The sequence below is a fragment of the Sus scrofa genome, chromosome 13, assembly GCF_000003025.6.
Source record: "Sus scrofa isolate TJ Tabasco breed Duroc chromosome 13, Sscrofa11.1, whole genome shotgun sequence".
NCBI lineage: Eukaryota > Metazoa > Chordata > Mammalia > Artiodactyla > Suidae > Sus > Sus scrofa.
In genome coordinates, this window is record NC_010455.5 from 32,222,551 (window position 1) to 32,239,179 (window position 16,629).

The 16,629-nt window shown below is 54.8% G+C and overlaps 1 protein-coding gene across 12 annotated transcripts in view; it reads left to right on the forward strand.

Moving 5' to 3' along the window:
- RNF123 (ring finger protein 123) overlaps positions 1-16,629 on the forward strand; it is a 33,982-nt gene that overhangs the window by 5,790 nt on the left and 11,563 nt on the right. For all 12 annotated transcript variants that reach the window (XM_021068771.1, XM_013981695.2, XM_013981697.2 and 9 more), the window contains 24 exons: positions 171-255; positions 2,497-2,576; positions 2,693-2,787; positions 3,140-3,194; positions 3,308-3,393; positions 3,640-3,726; positions 3,961-4,028; positions 4,209-4,334; positions 4,722-4,836; positions 4,917-5,021; positions 5,408-5,533; positions 5,678-5,770; positions 5,842-5,915; positions 6,874-6,991; positions 7,167-7,266; positions 7,481-7,542; positions 7,719-7,790; positions 7,970-8,090; positions 8,667-8,768; positions 10,009-10,115; positions 10,505-10,703; positions 11,055-11,200; positions 11,483-11,566; positions 12,361-12,468. In XM_021068771.1, the coding sequence (XP_020924430.1) occupies positions 171-255; positions 2,497-2,576; positions 2,693-2,787; positions 3,140-3,194; positions 3,308-3,393; positions 3,640-3,726; positions 3,961-4,028; positions 4,209-4,334; positions 4,722-4,836; positions 4,917-5,021; positions 5,408-5,533; positions 5,678-5,770; positions 5,842-5,915; positions 6,874-6,991; positions 7,167-7,266; positions 7,481-7,542; positions 7,719-7,790; positions 7,970-8,090; positions 8,667-8,768; positions 10,009-10,115; positions 10,505-10,703; positions 11,055-11,200; positions 11,483-11,566; positions 12,361-12,468 (2,414 nt within the window). The remainder of the gene's footprint in view (positions 1-170; positions 256-2,496; positions 2,577-2,692; positions 2,788-3,139; positions 3,195-3,307; positions 3,394-3,639; positions 3,727-3,960; positions 4,029-4,208; positions 4,335-4,721; positions 4,837-4,916; positions 5,022-5,407; positions 5,534-5,677; positions 5,771-5,841; positions 5,916-6,873; positions 6,992-7,166; positions 7,267-7,480; positions 7,543-7,718; positions 7,791-7,969; positions 8,091-8,666; positions 8,769-10,008; positions 10,116-10,504; positions 10,704-11,054; positions 11,201-11,482; positions 11,567-12,360; positions 12,469-16,629) is intronic.

The following is a 16,629-nucleotide window of genomic DNA, read 5'->3' on the forward strand; positions in this document are numbered from 1 at the left end:
CCCGTGCCTGTGAGCCAGCTCTTCTCTGCTGGCAGCCACAGAGCAGGGCACCCAACTGACTGCTTATTTGCCCATTGTGGCTTGGCAATGACCAGGAGCCTCTGTGGCCAGTTTGGGTTGGGAGCCACACTGACCATGTATCCCTTCTCTCCCTCTGACCTGTGGCCCAGGCATCGTGCATGAGAAGCTACTGAATGACTACCTGCACCGCATCTTTTCCTCTGCTGATCATGCATCCACGACAGCTACCAGCAGGTATGGCCGGGTGGATCTCCCCCCTCACTCTCTGGGACCACACCAGAGGCTGGGGGCTGCGCTGTGGAAAGGAGGCCTAGGCTCTGGGTAGGCTGACTTGGGTTCTGTTCTTGCTTTGCCACTTCTGGTTGTGAGATCTGCCGCCAGAGAATCTGCCTTCTGGACTCATTTCTTCCTTTTGCCTGGCAGTGCTAGTGCCTTCCTCCTAAGTTCATAGTGGAGGTTAGGCATGTGGTGTACACTCAGCATTCAGCATAGCACTTCATACCTATTTCACACTCAGCATCTGGCCCCAAGTGCATCTGCCCTCACCTCTGCCCCACCTTGGCCCTCTGTAGCCTCTGCTTGATCTGTAAAGCACAGACCCCACCAGCCCTTTATTTTGAATTGTAATCACTCTTAAGACTCCTGCTGAATTATTTCTTCAAAGGGTTCTGTACAGTCTTCCTCCCTATGGGGAGGCGTGGGTGTCCCTATGCCCCAGCCCCTTTGCCAGCCAGGGCTAGTCTGCCTTCCACAATCTCCACTCTCTGGGTAGGCACAGAGGGCAGCATTGTCGCCTGTTCTGTTTCAGTGGCTGTAATGGCCCAAGGATTTCTACTTGTTGAGGGCTGCTGCCCACCTCCACCCCAACCCCAGTCCTGGCCCATTCCCAGGGCCATCTGATCGCTACCTCATGTGATACCAGAAATGATTCTGCTGCCACTGGTGCCATGGCTGCCAGGAGGGAGAGCAGGTGGCAGAACCATTAGTCAGTGGTGTGTGGACACAGAACCCTGGACTGGGACGTGGGCAGTCCAGAAAGGGCAGGCAAGTGCTGGGGTTGGCCAAATAGGCCATGCCTGCAGGCGCTCAGTGCGGCACATGAGAGCAGGCACATGACTGGAGCAGCCTTCCCAAGCGGTCCCCATAGGAAGTGCTGTTGCGGAAGCCTCCTTTACCTGTGCGCCAGTTGGGGTTTTCGGAGATAGGGTCAGCTACAGCCTCCATCCTCCTGGCGAGGCAACCCATCATATGGCTGCTGCTTGGCCTCAGCTTGGGGCTCAGCAGAAGTGGGGAGGAGGCTTCGTATGTTGCCCCCTCTTGCAGCTCCAGGTTAGTGGAAGCTCATGGCAGGGGAACATGTGGTCCCTGTGCCTGGGTTGAAGCTACCTTGGCAGAGAGTGCTTTGGCCCATCTCCCCCTTCTGGAGCCTACTCTCTAGGGGATGGATGGAGTGGGGATTAGAGGTGGAGGAGCAGGTGCCAGCAATCTGTGGGATGGATCCAGATGGGCATGAGGCCCCTGCTCTTTGAGCCCTGCTAGTTACCACCACACCATTCCCTGCTATTCTTAGCAGCTGAGCTCAGGATGGAGCTGGCCAGTGTTATACACAGCCCTGTTCCCTCTGGGCATATGCGCTGGGAGAATGCGGGGGCCACTCAGACAGGTTCTTCTAGCCCCCTTAGCTGGGGCAGGTGACAGATAGGCCATGTGCTCTGCTCTTCTATAGAGGATAGAGCCAGCCAGCAGCTAAAAGAGCTGAGCCCTTTTCCTCCCAGGACATGTCTCATACCACACAGAGGCTTCCCTGCCTGGGACTATAGGCTTGAGGTCAAGGGCTGGACTAGCTGATCTTGGTCCTGACCATCTTGGGGATGGGCACTTCTCAGTGGTTAACAAATCTGACTAGGAACCATGAGGTCACAAGTTCGATCCCTGGCCTCGCTTAATGGGTTAAGGATCCGGCGTTGCTGTGAGCTGTGGTGTAGGTCCCAGAAGCGGCTCGGATCCCGTGTTGCTGTGGCTGTGGCTTTGGCTGGCAGCTACAGCTCTGATTAGACCCCTAGCCTGGGAACCTTCATATGCTGCGGGTACCGCCCTAGAAAAGGCAGAAAAGAAAAGAAAAAGAAAAAAAAAGCCACCATCCAGAGTGGGCAGGTTATGGGCTATGCAAGGAGCATTATTCTCTGGAATTTTTACATCATCTCTGACATACTGATTTCTGTTTTTACAGATGAAAGGATTAAGATTTGGGAAGGGCTTTTTTTTTTTTTTTTTTTTTTTTTTAACTGTCTTGAGGTCCACCAAATTTAGGAAATATTCTAGTCTTCTGATCCCCAGCTTGCCAGAATCTGGGATTGACACAGCCCTTTTTCTGGACTCTGGGCAGCCACCTTCCTAAGCTCAGGAGAGGGGTTCAGTGTCATCTGGCTGGTTTTGAGGACTTTTGGTCCCCTCACAGCCTCTTGTTCTCCCCAGGAAACCTCTGAACTTCCAGAATCTCCCAGAACATCTGGACCAGCTGTTACGTGTGGACGATGAGGAGGAAGAGAGCCAGGGTACGTGACAGCTTCTGTGATGGGGAACCAGGCTGGGCCTGGGGGCTCAGCGCACTCTCTGTATCTGTCAGACCCTGTGCCTGGCCCGGCCCCACACCCTCCTCTCTCCTTTAAAGGACAGGTTGAAGGGCGACTTGGCCCATCCACTGTGGTCCTCGACCACACGGGTGGCTTCGAGGGGCTTCTTCTGGTGGATGATGACCTCTTGGGGGTAAGTGAGAGCAAGGCATGGGGTCCCCTCCCGATATGGGCCTGGTCTCTACCTCTCTTCATGGGGCCCATTGAGTCCCCAACCCCAAAACCCTCCTAGAGAGCCCTGAAACCCTCTTGGTGTGACCCCAGCCCCAAGGTCTTCCGAGCACAGCCATGAGCTCCTCCTATCATGTTCCTGGCCCAGAAGTCATCATGACACAGGCCCAGGCCCCCCCAGCCTGTTGAGGCACAGTGAGGTGTTGGCCATGACAGGCATTGCCACCAAGGCGAGCTGAGTTGGAGTGGGGCCCCCCCGGGGGGGGGTGCCCTGTGTGCCTGGGAGGAGGCTCACCGCCCTGCTCTCTACCTAGGTGATTGGACACAGCAACTTTGGTACTATCCGCTCCACCACATGCGTATACAAAGGTGAGACAGCGCTCCACTGTGGCCCCAGGCAGTTGGGAAGAGGTTTGAGGGCCCAGGCCAGAGGCAGGAAGCGGTCTTTGTTTCCCTCCTGGGCCTGATGAGGCTTTTTCCAGGAAAATGGGTCTACGAGGTGCTCATCTCCTCCCAGGGGCTCATGCAGATCGGCTGGTGCACGATCAACTGTCGCTTCAATCAGGAGGTCTGTGCGGGAGAGGGGGCTCCCAGGGAGACTGTCTGGCAGCAGGGCTCAGCACCTGCTGCCTGCCCCAGCACACATAGGTCCTAACCCCAGACAGTCCCCTGGAGGAGGAAAGTGTCCCACCCCATCCCAGAAAAACCCAGCCCCGAAAATGCCTTCACTGCTTCCCTCAGCACATTAGCCCTGTTCCGTAGAGCCATGCAGGTCTGAGGTTGGTGGCTGGACCTCACAGACATTTCTTCCTAGGAGGGCGTTGGAGATACACACAACTCCTATGCCTACGATGGCAACCGGGTCCGCAAGTGGAACGTGACCACGACGAACTATGGGAAGGTGAGGACTGGGCTCCGTGCAGCCCACCTGCCCTCTGTCCATCCCCACAGCTTGCAGGGAGCCGGTGGGCACTGGGTAGCCATGAGGAAATGTAGGGTACCAGGGAGGGGACAGGGAGTCGGGTCTTCTGTCCTGTGGCCAGTCTCCTCTGGGTGGCAGTGGAGATACAGCTGGAGAGGTGGGATGGGCAGGTTGCCAGGCATCTGCATATCTGTAAGGCCTCCTCCCCTGCAGGCGTGGGCGGCGGGGGACATCGTGAGCTGCCTGATCGACCTGGACGATGGCACTCTGTCTTTCTGCCTGTGAGTCTCCTGCCTCTGGCCATGGGCCTGGCCTCTGGGGCATCCCCAGGCTGCCCTGTAAGGGGGCCAGGCTGGCTTAGGTAGCCTGAGGGTGGGCAGTCCCAACAGAAGACTGCTCCCTGGTCCATTTTGGCCATATCCCTCTTTGCGCTGGCTCACAGGCCCTCCCTTCTGTTCCAGGAATGGTGTGTCACTAGGCACCGCCTTTGAGAACTTATCCAGGGGCCTGGGCATGGCCTACTTCCCAGCCATCAGCCTCTCCTTCAAGGAGTCTGTGGCCTTCAACTTTGGCAGCCGTCCCCTGCGATATCCTTTTGTGAAGAAGGCTGTGGGCTGCTTGATGCTCTTGAGAAAGCTGGGCCAGGGGGCTCCTGTTCCACCACCTCTGGGCTGGTAGCCGGCCCTGCTGCCATGAGGAGCAAGTAGGGTCCACCTTAGGTGGGTGCCGAGGACAGTTCTTAGACAGCACCCTTGTTAGGTGGGTACCATTGTTGTCTCCGTTGGACAGATGAAGAGCATGTCATGACAAGAGAAGTTTGACTCCATGGAGTAGTGAGAGGGTTGTGATGCAAACCAGGCAGTCAGGGCTCACAGCCCTGCCCAGGAGCCCAGGCCCACCTCACAGGGGTCTCAGTGGGAGGGGTGGGTGTTCTGAGCCTCAGATCAGGTGTTACCCACTTAACTCTGTGGCACCTACCCAGTGGCGGGCTACCGGCCCCTGCAAGACCCACCACGCGCCGATCTGGTGCGGGCACAGAAGTTGCTGGGCTGCTTCCAGGCAGTGCTCAGTGTGGAGCTGGACCCCACGGTGAGCCAGGGTCTGGGCAGGGGACTGGGAGATCTCTACAGCCCTTTGCCCCTCACCATCCTCTCCTCCCCCACATGCAGGAAGGGCAGCTGCTGGAGAAGGAAAGCTCTGAGTGGCAGTTGCAGGGCCAGCCCACCATCCTCCTCACACTGGCCCACATCTTCCATCGCTTCGCACCGCTCCTGGTAAGGGGACGTGAGGGAGGGAGAAGAGGTAGGCCGCGGTAGAATACCCATTCTGGGGGCTGGGACGCTGAGGTGCACGCCGTCCAGCAGCATCACTGGGCAGGAGGGGACGCTTCCAGCTGCGGGCATGGGGGATGTACTAGAAAGAAGATGAAGGGCTGGTGACATCACAGTCCGAGGAACCATGTGCAGAACCCCAGAGGCAGTCCTGCACCTCGTAGGCTACACGGCAGCAGCCTTTCCTGTATCTCAGTCTGAAGGGCTCATCCATATCTTGGGGTTGTTTAAGGAAGCCGAAGAATCTGTGGCCTTGGCCACGTGCCAGGGCAGAGGTCCCTGAGTGGGACAGAAGGCCGCCTCCTTACTATTACCTACCCTTGGTGCAGCGCAAGGTGTACCTGGTGGAGGCCGTGCTCATGAGCTTTCTGCTGGGCATCGTGGAGGGGGGCACCCCTGCCCAGGCGCAGTCCATGGTGCACCAGGTCCTGGATCTCCTATGGCTCTTCATGGAGGTGAGGCTTCTGACTTCAGGTCAGGATGTCAGGCTCCACGGAGACAGGGGAGGCAAGGGGAGGGTGCTGGAGGGGGCCGCGCAGACGGCTATCCCTGGGCCCGCTTGCAGCAGGTCTGTGTGCAGCCTGGCCTCCCTCTTCCAGGACTACGAGGTGCAGGACTGCCTCAAGCAGTCGATGATGTCCCTGTTGCGGCTGTACCGGTTCTCGCCCATCGTCCCAGATCTGGGCCTGCAGGTGGGAGCTCCCACCCCTACCCTGAGCCCACTGGGCCTTGCCTGCCGACTCTGAGCCCCCTCTCCCTACAGATCCGCTACCTGCAGCTCACCATCGCCATCCTCAGCCACGAGAAGTCCCGCAAGTTTCTGCTTAGTAACGTCCTGTATCCTCCCGTTGCCGCCAGGCAGGCCAGACACATGGTGCTCTCTGGGGTCAGCAGGGGCTAGGGAGGGCCATATGCCTCTGGCCAGGGGTCCCCGAGCACCCACTATGCTAGTCGTGATTCTGGGACCTAGCCTTCCCAGCACACTTTCTACATAGCAGGGAAGGTAGAGCAAAGGATACAGGCTGGCTGGCCGGCCAGAGCAGGGGTTTCTAGATGGTTACAGCCTCTTGGGCTACACAGAGAGGTAGGTAGACTTCCAGGGCCTGCCTTCTTCAGCCAAAGCACTGCCCTTTTTTGTTTTGTTTTGCTTTTTTTCCCCATGGCTGCATCCACGGCATATGGAAGTTCCCAGGCCAGGGATTGAATCCGAGCTGCAGCTGTGGCAACACCAGGTCCTTAACCCACTGTGCAGGGCCGGGGATCGAACCAGTGTCTCCACAGCAACCCAAGCTGCTACAGTCAGATTCTTAACCAGCTGCACCACGGCGGAACTCCCAAAACCACTTTTGTCTGTGTTCCGCAGTTCCTAGAGATCTTTAAGGAGTCAGCTCTTCCTGTCTCCCAGATATATGGAGAACTACATGAATAGGAGGGAGAGTATGGCTTCGGCCCCTGGCTGGGCAGCCTGTGCTAGTAGCTGTCTTCTTGCTGTGGGTCTAAGCTTCTAGGAGGCAGAAACAAATGGAGAGGCTGCCAGGCCCTCTCTCCACCTGGTTGCAGTCATCTTCCTGTGGCAGGCCTTGATCGTGCACTTGTTGGACTTGGGTTTGGTGGGTTGAACAGACACATATCTTCCTCAGGGCTCCCAGTCAGGAGACAGGCACACAGCAGCAATGGCACCCTGAGGAGTGAGAGAGCTGGGGTGGGCAAGTTTCAGGAGGGCTCCCCTGGGAGGACTCATGAGGGTGTACAGGGTAACCTGCAGTGAGCGGAGCTCTGCCTTGACAACCACCAGCTTCGACGTGCTCCGATCCGTTGTCTTCTTTTACATCAAGAGCCCCCTGCGTGTGGAGGAGGCTGGTCTACAGGAGCTCATCCCCACCACCTGGTGGCCCCACCGCTCTGGCAGGGAGGTGGGTGGCGGTCACAGCAAGGACTGGCCTGCGGTGTCTGTGCCTCCTGGCACTTAGCATGCGAGTTCCCTTCCTGGGCTGGGGTGGGAGTAGGGACTTTGAAGTAGACCTGGGAAGTCCTGGACAAATCTTGCTGTCTTCCATCACCCCTACCCCTGCGCCTGCCCCTGCCCAGGGCAAAGAGAGTAAGGAGGTGAAGGATGAGACCTCTGAGGAGCGGCTCCGGCGTCGCGCATATGAACGGGGCTGCCAGAGGCTCAAGAAGCGCATCGAAGGTCGGCCCCCATGCTTGGGCACTGGGTAGGGGGTGGAGGATTTGCCTGTGTTTTCCCTGGGGGTAGGGGTGCTTGAGAGTGACCATGGTTAGGTTGGACCCAGGGAACCCTGGTCATGGAGCCCTGATTCCAACCTGCTCCCCCTTCCTGTCCCTGGGAGCCTGAGGGCAAGGGCCCGCCTGAGGAGGGCTGATGTGTTCCCCACCCACCTCAGTGGTGGAAGAACTGCAGGTCCAGATCCTGAAGCTGCTGCTGAACAATAAAGATGACAATGGGGTGAGTGACTCTCAGGCCTTAACGTGGGTCCCTGGCAGTAAGGGGTGCCAGACTGGGCCTGGAGACAGAGGGCAAGGCTGGCTCGGATCCCTGTGGTAGGGTGCAGACTGAGGCATGAGACAACCAGTCCAGTCTGTGCTCGGCTCACCCGAGCCCTGACTTTCCTTCCTCTGAAGGGTGAAGCTTCTAGGTACATCTTCCTGACCAAGTTCCGAAAGTTTCTGCAGGAGAATGCCAGCAGCCGGGGGGTAGGTGTCCCCAGGCCAGCCCACCGTAGACCCTTGGCTGTGTTGCAGCCTTTGCACCCAGGCTTTTGGCAGCTGGCCCTGCTCCCCGACTCAACCCAGGGTCCTGGGGCAGGGTCTTGGATAAGGAACCGGCTGGCCTCCAGCTGCACAAATGCATGTTTTACGCCCTGTGCCTGCAGAATATGCCCATGCTCTGCCCCCCCGAGTACATGGTCTGCTTCTTACACCGGTTGATCTCGGCCCTGCGCTACTATTGGGATGAATACAAAGCTTCGAACCCACGTGCCTCCTTCAGCGAGGGTGAGTGCGGCCAGGGCCTGGAGTTGTAGAGGCTGGGCAGGGCCAGGTACACTGCAGCCCCTAGGAGTGGAGTGTGGAGTGTTGGCCAAGGGTGGGGGTGGGGGAGCCGCCCCCACCACCTGCCTAATTGAGTCCTACCCACTGGGGCATAGGAGCCCTGCACTCTAGGACCTCCCGGCCCGTGTTTGCTCTGACAGTCTGCACGGATTCCTGTTCTGTACAGGCCCCTTTCCTCAGTCCTTGCCTGCCCAGCCCTCTGTGCATCCTTTTAATGGGGAAGCCTCAGGTGGCCTCTCAGGTGCTGGGGGCCATGTGTTTGTGTGGGACCGAGTCCTCAAGAGTCAGTGGGCACAGCCTGGATGAGAGGCTCTCCGATGGGGCCAGGTTATGGCTTTCTCTGATTCTCCCCTGGGCGATCCACAGCCAAGAATTCCGCCATCCATTGCAAGTTGTGCAGTTGCTGGCATTGACCTGAAATGGTGGAGGGGTTGGTAGGGGAAACCTGTTCAGGTCGGTGGCCTAGGCTGTGGTTCTGCTGGGCTCTGACTGCTGGCCTGGCCTCCCAACTCCTCGTAGAGGCCTACATCCCACCCCAGGTCTTCTATAATGGCAAGGTGGACTACTTTGATCTGCAGCGCCTTGGAGGCCTCCTGTCCCACCTTCGGAAGACCCTCAAAGGTGCGTGCTAGCCTGTGGACAGTGAGCAGGGTTAGGAGGCAGTACCTGATCCACCTCCGCCGTGGCTGCACTGTGCCCACCAGAGGGCGCCCCAGTCTCGGCCTGCTCTGCATCCAGACTTGGGTCCAACTATTCCTTTCCTCGTGCAACTACCTCAGAGGAGGTCTGGGAGTCCTGTAATGAAACAGGGGATGGGTGTGCTGATGGAGGAGGGAACCATGGGATCCTGGTGAGGGGGCGGGGGTTGGGGGTGTACATTTGCTGCCTGAGCTGCTTTCAAGGATGAGCACAAGTGGCCACAATTCAAAAGGCTGAGAGCACATGGTAGAAATGACAGGGATGCCAGCAGCAGCCCAGTGTGACCCGGAGGCTGAAAGCAGCCAGTGTGCCAGAGAGGAAAATGAGAGGCTGGGAGTGATGGGAAGTGAGGCCAGGGAGTCTTGGGGGCAGAGTCTGAGGGTTTTGTGGGCTGCAGAGTGGCTATTAGGCTCCTTTTAGGGGCAGGGGTAGCTTTGGATGGTCCTGAGGCAAGGGAGTCAGGTCAGGGGCCTGTGTCATAAGAAGCTTACTTTGGCTGCTGTGGTTTGGAGGGTGGACTGCAAGGACCAAAAAAGGAGATAAACGAGTTGTTGAGGCAACAGAGGAGGTGGGATGGGCACCTCCCACTGGGGTCAAGGATGACCCCAGGCTTCTGGCAAGAGGCTGTGGGGATGTGGCACCATCAGGAAGAAGAGCTTCAGGAAAAGGTCAGGTTTGCTCTGTTGGAAGTGCAGTCAGAACCGAGGCCTGAGCTGGTATGTTCAGCTGTCAGCATAGAGGTGGAGACAAGCCTGTGGCAAGGCCTGGACCCACTGAGGAGTGTGCACAGTGAGACGAGGAGAGGCCTTGGCAGCTCTGGGTCTCCTTTTATTTGTGGAGCAGGACAAAGAAGGAAGCAATGGAGCAGTCAGAGAAGCAGGGGAGCCCTGGAGAGAGTGAGGTCACGGAAATGAAGACAGGGAGTGAGGGCATGTGACGGGGAGCACCTTCTGCTGTCCTCAAAGGATTTGCCCTATGAGATATAGGGCCTTGGGGTGCAGAGCAAAGGCTGGGTTGGAGTAGGTGGAGGACAGAGTGCAGACACAGGGGTAAATGGGGCCTCGCAGTTCTCCTGCCCGGCTAGCTGGCGCCCTCTTCCTTTCCTGAGCGGTTCCATCTCTGACCCTCCTTGGCCTGAGATTCCTCCTGCCATTCTTCCTAGACGACCTTGCCTCCAAGGCCAACATCTTGATCGACCCGCTGGAGCTCCAGGCGGCCACCATGGATGACCTGGATGAGGATGAGGAGCCAGCCCCCGCTGCGGCCCAGGTGCCGCGGTAGGGGCAGGCAGGGGGCTTTGTGTTGGGCTGTCCCTCTATCCTGAGGGCAGGGTTGTCACACAGGGCATCTGTCCCTCCATGCAGGCAAGGAGCCTCTCACTAGGCAGGGTCCCTTGCTGTGGGTGGAGGCAGAAACTGATGGGTGTGATAGGGAGCACCTCCTGCTCCAGAGTCCCTGAGAGACACAGGGCCTTGGGGTCCAGAGTGAAGGCTGGGTTGGAGTAGGTGGAGGGGTAGATGGGGCCCTCCAGACCTACTGCCCAGCCAACCGCTGCCCTCCCAAGGCCCCACTCCCCCAGCCCCACGAATCAGGGGAGCCCGAAGTGGGCCTGGGTCCCGGGGAGCTGAGTGGCGCCTGGCCTCTTCTCTCCACCACAGCGCCCCATGCAGGCCCTGGCCGTGGGGGGCGCGCTGCCCCTGCCTCGGCCCGGCTGGCTCAGTTCTCCAACCCTGGGGCGAGCCAACCGCTTCCTCAGCACAGCAGCTGTGAGCCTGATGACCCCACGGCGGCCTCTGAGTACCTCGGAGAAAGTGAAGGTCCGCACACTGAGCGCTGAACAGAGGACCCGTGAGGACAGTAGGTGCCAGGCAGGGCCAGGCCTGGCCCTGAGGGATCCCCTTGTCTCCCGTACAGCTCCCCACCTGGGCAAAGCCAAACACACCCCATCCCCTCCTGCTTCTGTGTCCTGGCATTAGCTCAAGGGCTTGGGAAGTGCACTCTGAGGGCAGGAAATCGATGCTACAGAAATAGGTCTTGGAGCGCAGGACCTTCCCCGCCCCTCCCCACCAGTGTTCTCCCTGCAGGTCTCTCTTTGGGCCCAGGCAGGGGAAAGGGCTCACTTTTCCTGCTGAAGCCCACCCTGACTCTGTAGACTCAGAATAATTGGAATGGTCATGACCCTGACTGTCCCCTTCCCCTGCTCCCTAGTCGAGGGCAGCCACTGGAACGAGGGCCTGCTGCTCGGGCGGCCCCCTGAGGAGCCTGAGCAGCCCCTCACCGAGAACTCCCTGCTGGAGGTCCTAGATGGTGCCATCATGATGTACAACCTCAGCGTTCACCAGCAGCTGGGCAAGGTCTCACAGCGGCGGTCCATGCTTGTGTTACATGTTCTGCATGGGTGGATACCTGTGTGCATGCGCCCACGTGTGCAGGGGTGCCCGGGTGGGACTGTGTGTGGCACATATGCTGCAGCATCACTAGTCTCTTCCAGTGCCCTTTGGACCTGACCTGGTTGACTAGTGGGAGGGGGCTCTCCCGGGCCTAAGGTTAAGCGTTTGGTGGGGCTGGAGTCCAGGCCAGATCTGGAGAAACCTGCGTGAAGTGCCCGAGGGTAACCCTGGTGTCTGGTACTCTAGATGGTGGGTGTATCCGATGACGTCAATGAGTATGCGATGGCCCTGAGGGACACAGAAGACAAGCTCCGCCGGTGCCCCAAGCGGGTAAGTTGGGCGGCAGGTGGGTCTCTCAGAGGGTGGAGTGTTGAAGAGGGCAACCTAGTCACCTGGGTTCCCCAGGGAGCCCTTGAGGGGAATCTGCTGTCCTGCCCCTGCCTCTGGGGGTTGCCTAGCAGTTCTCCTTGTCCCCACCCCTGCCCTGGCCAAACCACGTTAGACCAGGGCCAAGCACGACCTGAGCCCCGTCAGCCAGCCGTTGTCTGTGCCAAGGTGCCCCATGTCCCCCCCACCCCCCACCCCCGAGTGCCCACCACTAAGTGCTGACGCACACTCACTCTCCTCATCAATTATGGATTTGACCCTGAGTGCTTCCTCGGCCTCTTGCAGAGTCAGCAGGAAGCAGGGTCTGCCTCCTTGCCTCCCCAGAGTAGCTCTGCTGAAGCTCTCCAGCCTGGGGAGTAGAGCCAAGTTTGCCTGGTCTGGACTTCCCTGGCAGCCCCTGGCCCCCACCTGTCTGTCCACAGAGGCCTGCACTTGGCCAGGGCAAGAGCACCCAGAGCTACACTTCCAGCCTAGAGTCCCTGGGGTGTCCCAGCTGGGGGCACGCGCATACACACACACTCCTCTGCTACCTCTCACTCCCAAGCCCTGAGGGGCACCTGTGGCCCTGTCTTGCTCAGGCTCACCAGCGGTTCAGAGGCTGAGGAGGATTTTGAAAAGTGGAGCTGGGTCTGCCCAACCCTGTGCCTGCCCCAGAGTCCAGTGGGGCCCTCGCAAGGCTGCGTGAGTCTGGGCATGGCACCGTGTCCTGACTGTTCTCCCTTCTCCTTGGGTGGCAGAGGAAGGACATCCTTGCAGAGTTGACAAAGAGCCAGAAAGTTTTCTCAGAAAAGCTGGATCACCTGAGTCGCCGTCTTGCCTGGGTCCATGCCACCGTCTACTCCCAGGTGAGCGGCTGTGGCCTTGGCCAGCAGCTGTGCCCTCCTTGGGCTCATGGACTGATCATACCTGGGGCAGAGTTGTGCTGACCCCTCAATGCTCTCTACCCCATCTCACCCCTGGCCTCTGGCACACACATGCCCCCTCCCTGCTCCTCATCCTGTCTCCCACCCAGTGCCACATCCCTTGAACTTGTCCTGTCCCACAAACTTAAGTAGATGCCATCTGTATACCTCAGTTCCCTGTGCAGCTCAGAAATCCTCCCTTTGAGGAACAGTCTGTCTCTACCCTTCTTCGCTGCCCCTCTGTCAGTGCAGCAGGGGCCCCATGGCCTCTCCCAAGCCTCATCTGCACTCTGCATCTGCTTCTCTCTGATTCACCTCCCACTTTTGAGGCCACTGACTGCTTCTCTCCTCACTTAACTCATTTACTCGTTCATTTAATAATGTGCCCAGGAGTTCCCATTGTGGCTCAGCAGAAATGAATCTGACTAGTATCCATGAGGATGCAGGTTCGATCCCTGGCCTCTCTCAGTGGGTTAAAGACCCAGCGTTGCCATGAGCTGTGGTGTAGGTCGCAGACACAGCTCAGATCCCCTGTTGCTGTGGTTGTGGTGTAGGCCGGAGGCTACAGCTCGGATTCAACCCCTAGCCTAGAAACCTCCATATGCTGCAGCTGCGGCCCTGAAAAGACAAAAGTAAAATAAAATAAAATGTGATAAAATATACATTACATAAAGTTTACTCTCTTAACCATTTTTTAAATTGTGGGTAAAATACAAGATGTAACTTTTAAATGTGCAGCTCAGTGGTATTAAGTACATTCACATTGTTGTCTCACTAATCTCCAGAACTCATCTCCCCCAACTGAACTTAAACCCACTAACTCCCCTTTCCCCCATCACCTCAGTGACTGACAACCACCATTCTACTTCCTTTTTCTATGGATTTGATTAGGTACTTCATATAAGTGGAATTTTGTTTGTTTGTTTTTTGTCTTTTCTCTCTTTTTTTTTTTTTTTTTTTTTTTTTTTAGGGCCGCACCCGAGGTATATGGAGGTTCCCAGGCTAGGGGTCTAATTGGAGTTAGAGCTGCCAGTCTCCACCACAGCCACAGCAATGCCAGATCCGAGCTGCATCTGTGACCTACACCACAGCTCACGGCAACGCCAGATCTTTAACCCACCGAGCAAGGGCAGGGATTGAATCCACAACCTCATGGTTCCTAGTCAGATTCATTTCTGCTGCACCACAATGGGAACTCCTAAGTGGAATTTTTCTCACTGGCTTATTCTATCCAGTAATGTTCTCAGGGTTCATCTGTGTTGCAGCACGTGTCAGGATTTCTTTTCTTTTTCTTTCTTTCTTTCTTTCTTTTTTTTTTTTTTTCTGCTTTTTAGGGCCATGCCTGCAGCATATGGAGGTTCCCAGGCTAGGGGTCTAATCAGAGTTATAGCCGCCGGCCTACACCAGAGCCACAGCAACACGGGATCCGAGCCGCGTCTGCAACCTACACCACAGCCACAGCAATGCCAGATCCTTAACCCACCGAGCGAGGCCAGGGATCAAACCCACAAACTCGTGGTTCCTAGTCAGATTCGTTTCCACTGCACCACAATGGGAACTCCAGGATTTCTTTTCAAGGCTGAATAATAGTCCATTGCATGTATGTATATAGCACGTTTTGTTCATCCATTTATCCATCCATGGACTCTTGGATTGCTTCCATGTTTTTGTCTATTGTGTATAATGCTGCTATAAACATGGGTATGGGAATGCCTTTTCAAGATCTTGTTTTCAGTTTTTGGGGTGTATATCTAGAAGTGAAATTGCTGGATCATATGGTAACTCTATTTTTAACTTTTTGAGGAACTGCCAAATTGCTTTCCACAGTGGCTGCACCATTCCCACCAGTCTGACACAGGGTGCTAATTTCTGCCCATCCTTGCCAACACTTGCTATTCAAAAAAATTTTTTATTAATAGCCTAATCTGTGTGAAATGGTATCTTATTATGGTTTTGATTTGCATTTTCCTAGTGATTGGGAATGTTGAGTATCTTTTCATATGCTTATTGGCCATTCATGTATCCTTTTTTGGAGAAATGTCTCTTCAAATCCATTTGCCCATTTTTTAATCTGATTGTTTGGTTTTTTTTGTTTGTTTTGATTTGTAGGAGTTCTTTATGTATTCTGGATATTAACCCATCAGGTTCAATTTATAAATATTTTCTCCCATTCTGTTGGTTGCTTTTTCACTCTGTTGATTGTGTCATTTGATGTACATTTTTTAGTTTTGATGAAGTTGGAGTTCCTGTCATGGCTCAGTGGAAACAAATCTGACTAGTAACCATGAGGATGCGGGTTCCACCCCTGACCTCGCTCAGTGGGTAAAGGATCTGGCGTTGCTGTGGTTGTGGTATAGGCAGTTGTAGCTCCGATTTGACCCCTTGCCTGGAAACCTACATATGTTCTGGGTGTGGCCCTAAAAAGATAAAATTTTTGATGAAGTCCAACTTACGTATTTTTTTCTTTTCTTGCCTGATGCTTTTGTTGTGATATTCAAGAAATCATTATCAAATCCAAGGTCATGAAGTTTTTCCCCTAAGTTTTCTTCTAAGAATACTATAGTTTGTTAGCTCTTAAGTTTAGGTCTGTGATCCATTTGAGTTAACTTTTGTGTATGATGTGAAGTAATGGTCGGACTTCATTCTTTTATATGTGGATATCCAGTTTTCCCAGCATCGTTTACCAAAAAGACTGAATGGTCTTGGCACCCTTGTCAAAAATCATTTGCCCATTTTTTTGTTTGTTTGTTTGCTTCCCCCCCCCATGCCATTGGTCTGTATGTCTGTGTTTATGCCAGTACCACACTGTTTTGATTACCATAGCTTTGCAATAAATCTTGAAGGAAGTGTGAGATCTGCAACTTTGTTCTATTTCAAGATTGTTTTGGCTACTTGGGGTCCCTTGAGATTTGATAATCTGAAAAAAAAAAAAGCCACTGAGAGTTTGATAGAAATTGCATTGAAACTATAGATTGTTTTGAGTAGTATTGACAATTAACAATATTGAGGGATTTCCCTTCATGGCTTAGTGGTTAACGAATCCAACTAGAAACCATGAGGTTGCAGGTTTGATCCCTGGCCTCCCTCAGTGGGTTAAGGATCTGGCTTTGCCGTGAGCTGTGGTGTAGGTCGAAGACGCGGCTCGGATCCTGAGTTGCTGTGGCTCTGGTGTAGGCTGATGGCGACAGCTCCGATTAGACCCCTAGCCTGGGAACCTCCATATGCCATGGGTACAGCCCTAGAAAAGACAAAAAGACCAAAAAAAACCCTCCAATATTAAGTGTTCCAGTCCATGAACATGCGATGTCTTTCCATTTGTCCCTTTTTAAATTTCTTTGAGCAAAATTTTGTAGTTTTCAGCATGTCGGTGTTTCATCTTTTTGGTTAAATTTATACCTATTATTATTTTTTTTTTGATGCTAAGGCAAATAGAATTATTTCCTCAGTTTCCTTTTTAGATTATTGTTTGCATATAGAAATGAAATTGATATTTTTGTCTTTTTTAGGGCTGCACCTGCAGCATATAGAGGTTCCCGGGCTAGGGGTTGAATCAGAGCTGTAGCCACTGGCTTATACCACAGCCGAAGCAATGTCAGATCGGCCTACACCACAGCTCGTGGCAAGGCTGGATCTTTAACCCACTGAGCGAGGCCAGGGATTGAACCTGCGTCCTCATGGATGCTAGTGAAATTTGTTTCTGCTGTGCCATGATGGGAACTCCTGCAATTGATTTTTATGTATTGATTTTTTAAATTTCCTGAATTCCTTTATTAATTTGAACAGTTCTTTTGTGGGATCCCTTTTTTTTCTTTTAAAGTATAGTTGATTTGTGATGTGCCAATTTCTGCTGTACAGCAAAGTGAGTCATACATATAGACGTTTCTTAAGTAATATTTTCCGTTATGGTCTCTCCCAGGAGATTGGATCTAGTTCCCTGTGCTATATAGTAAGACCTTGTTGCTTATTCATTCTAAATGAATACTTTCTATCCCACTAACCCCAAACTCCTAATCCATGGCACTCCTTCCCCTCTCCCCCTTGGCAACCACAAGTCTGTTCTGTATGTCTGCGAGTCTCTATTTTGTAGATAGGTTCACTTGTGCC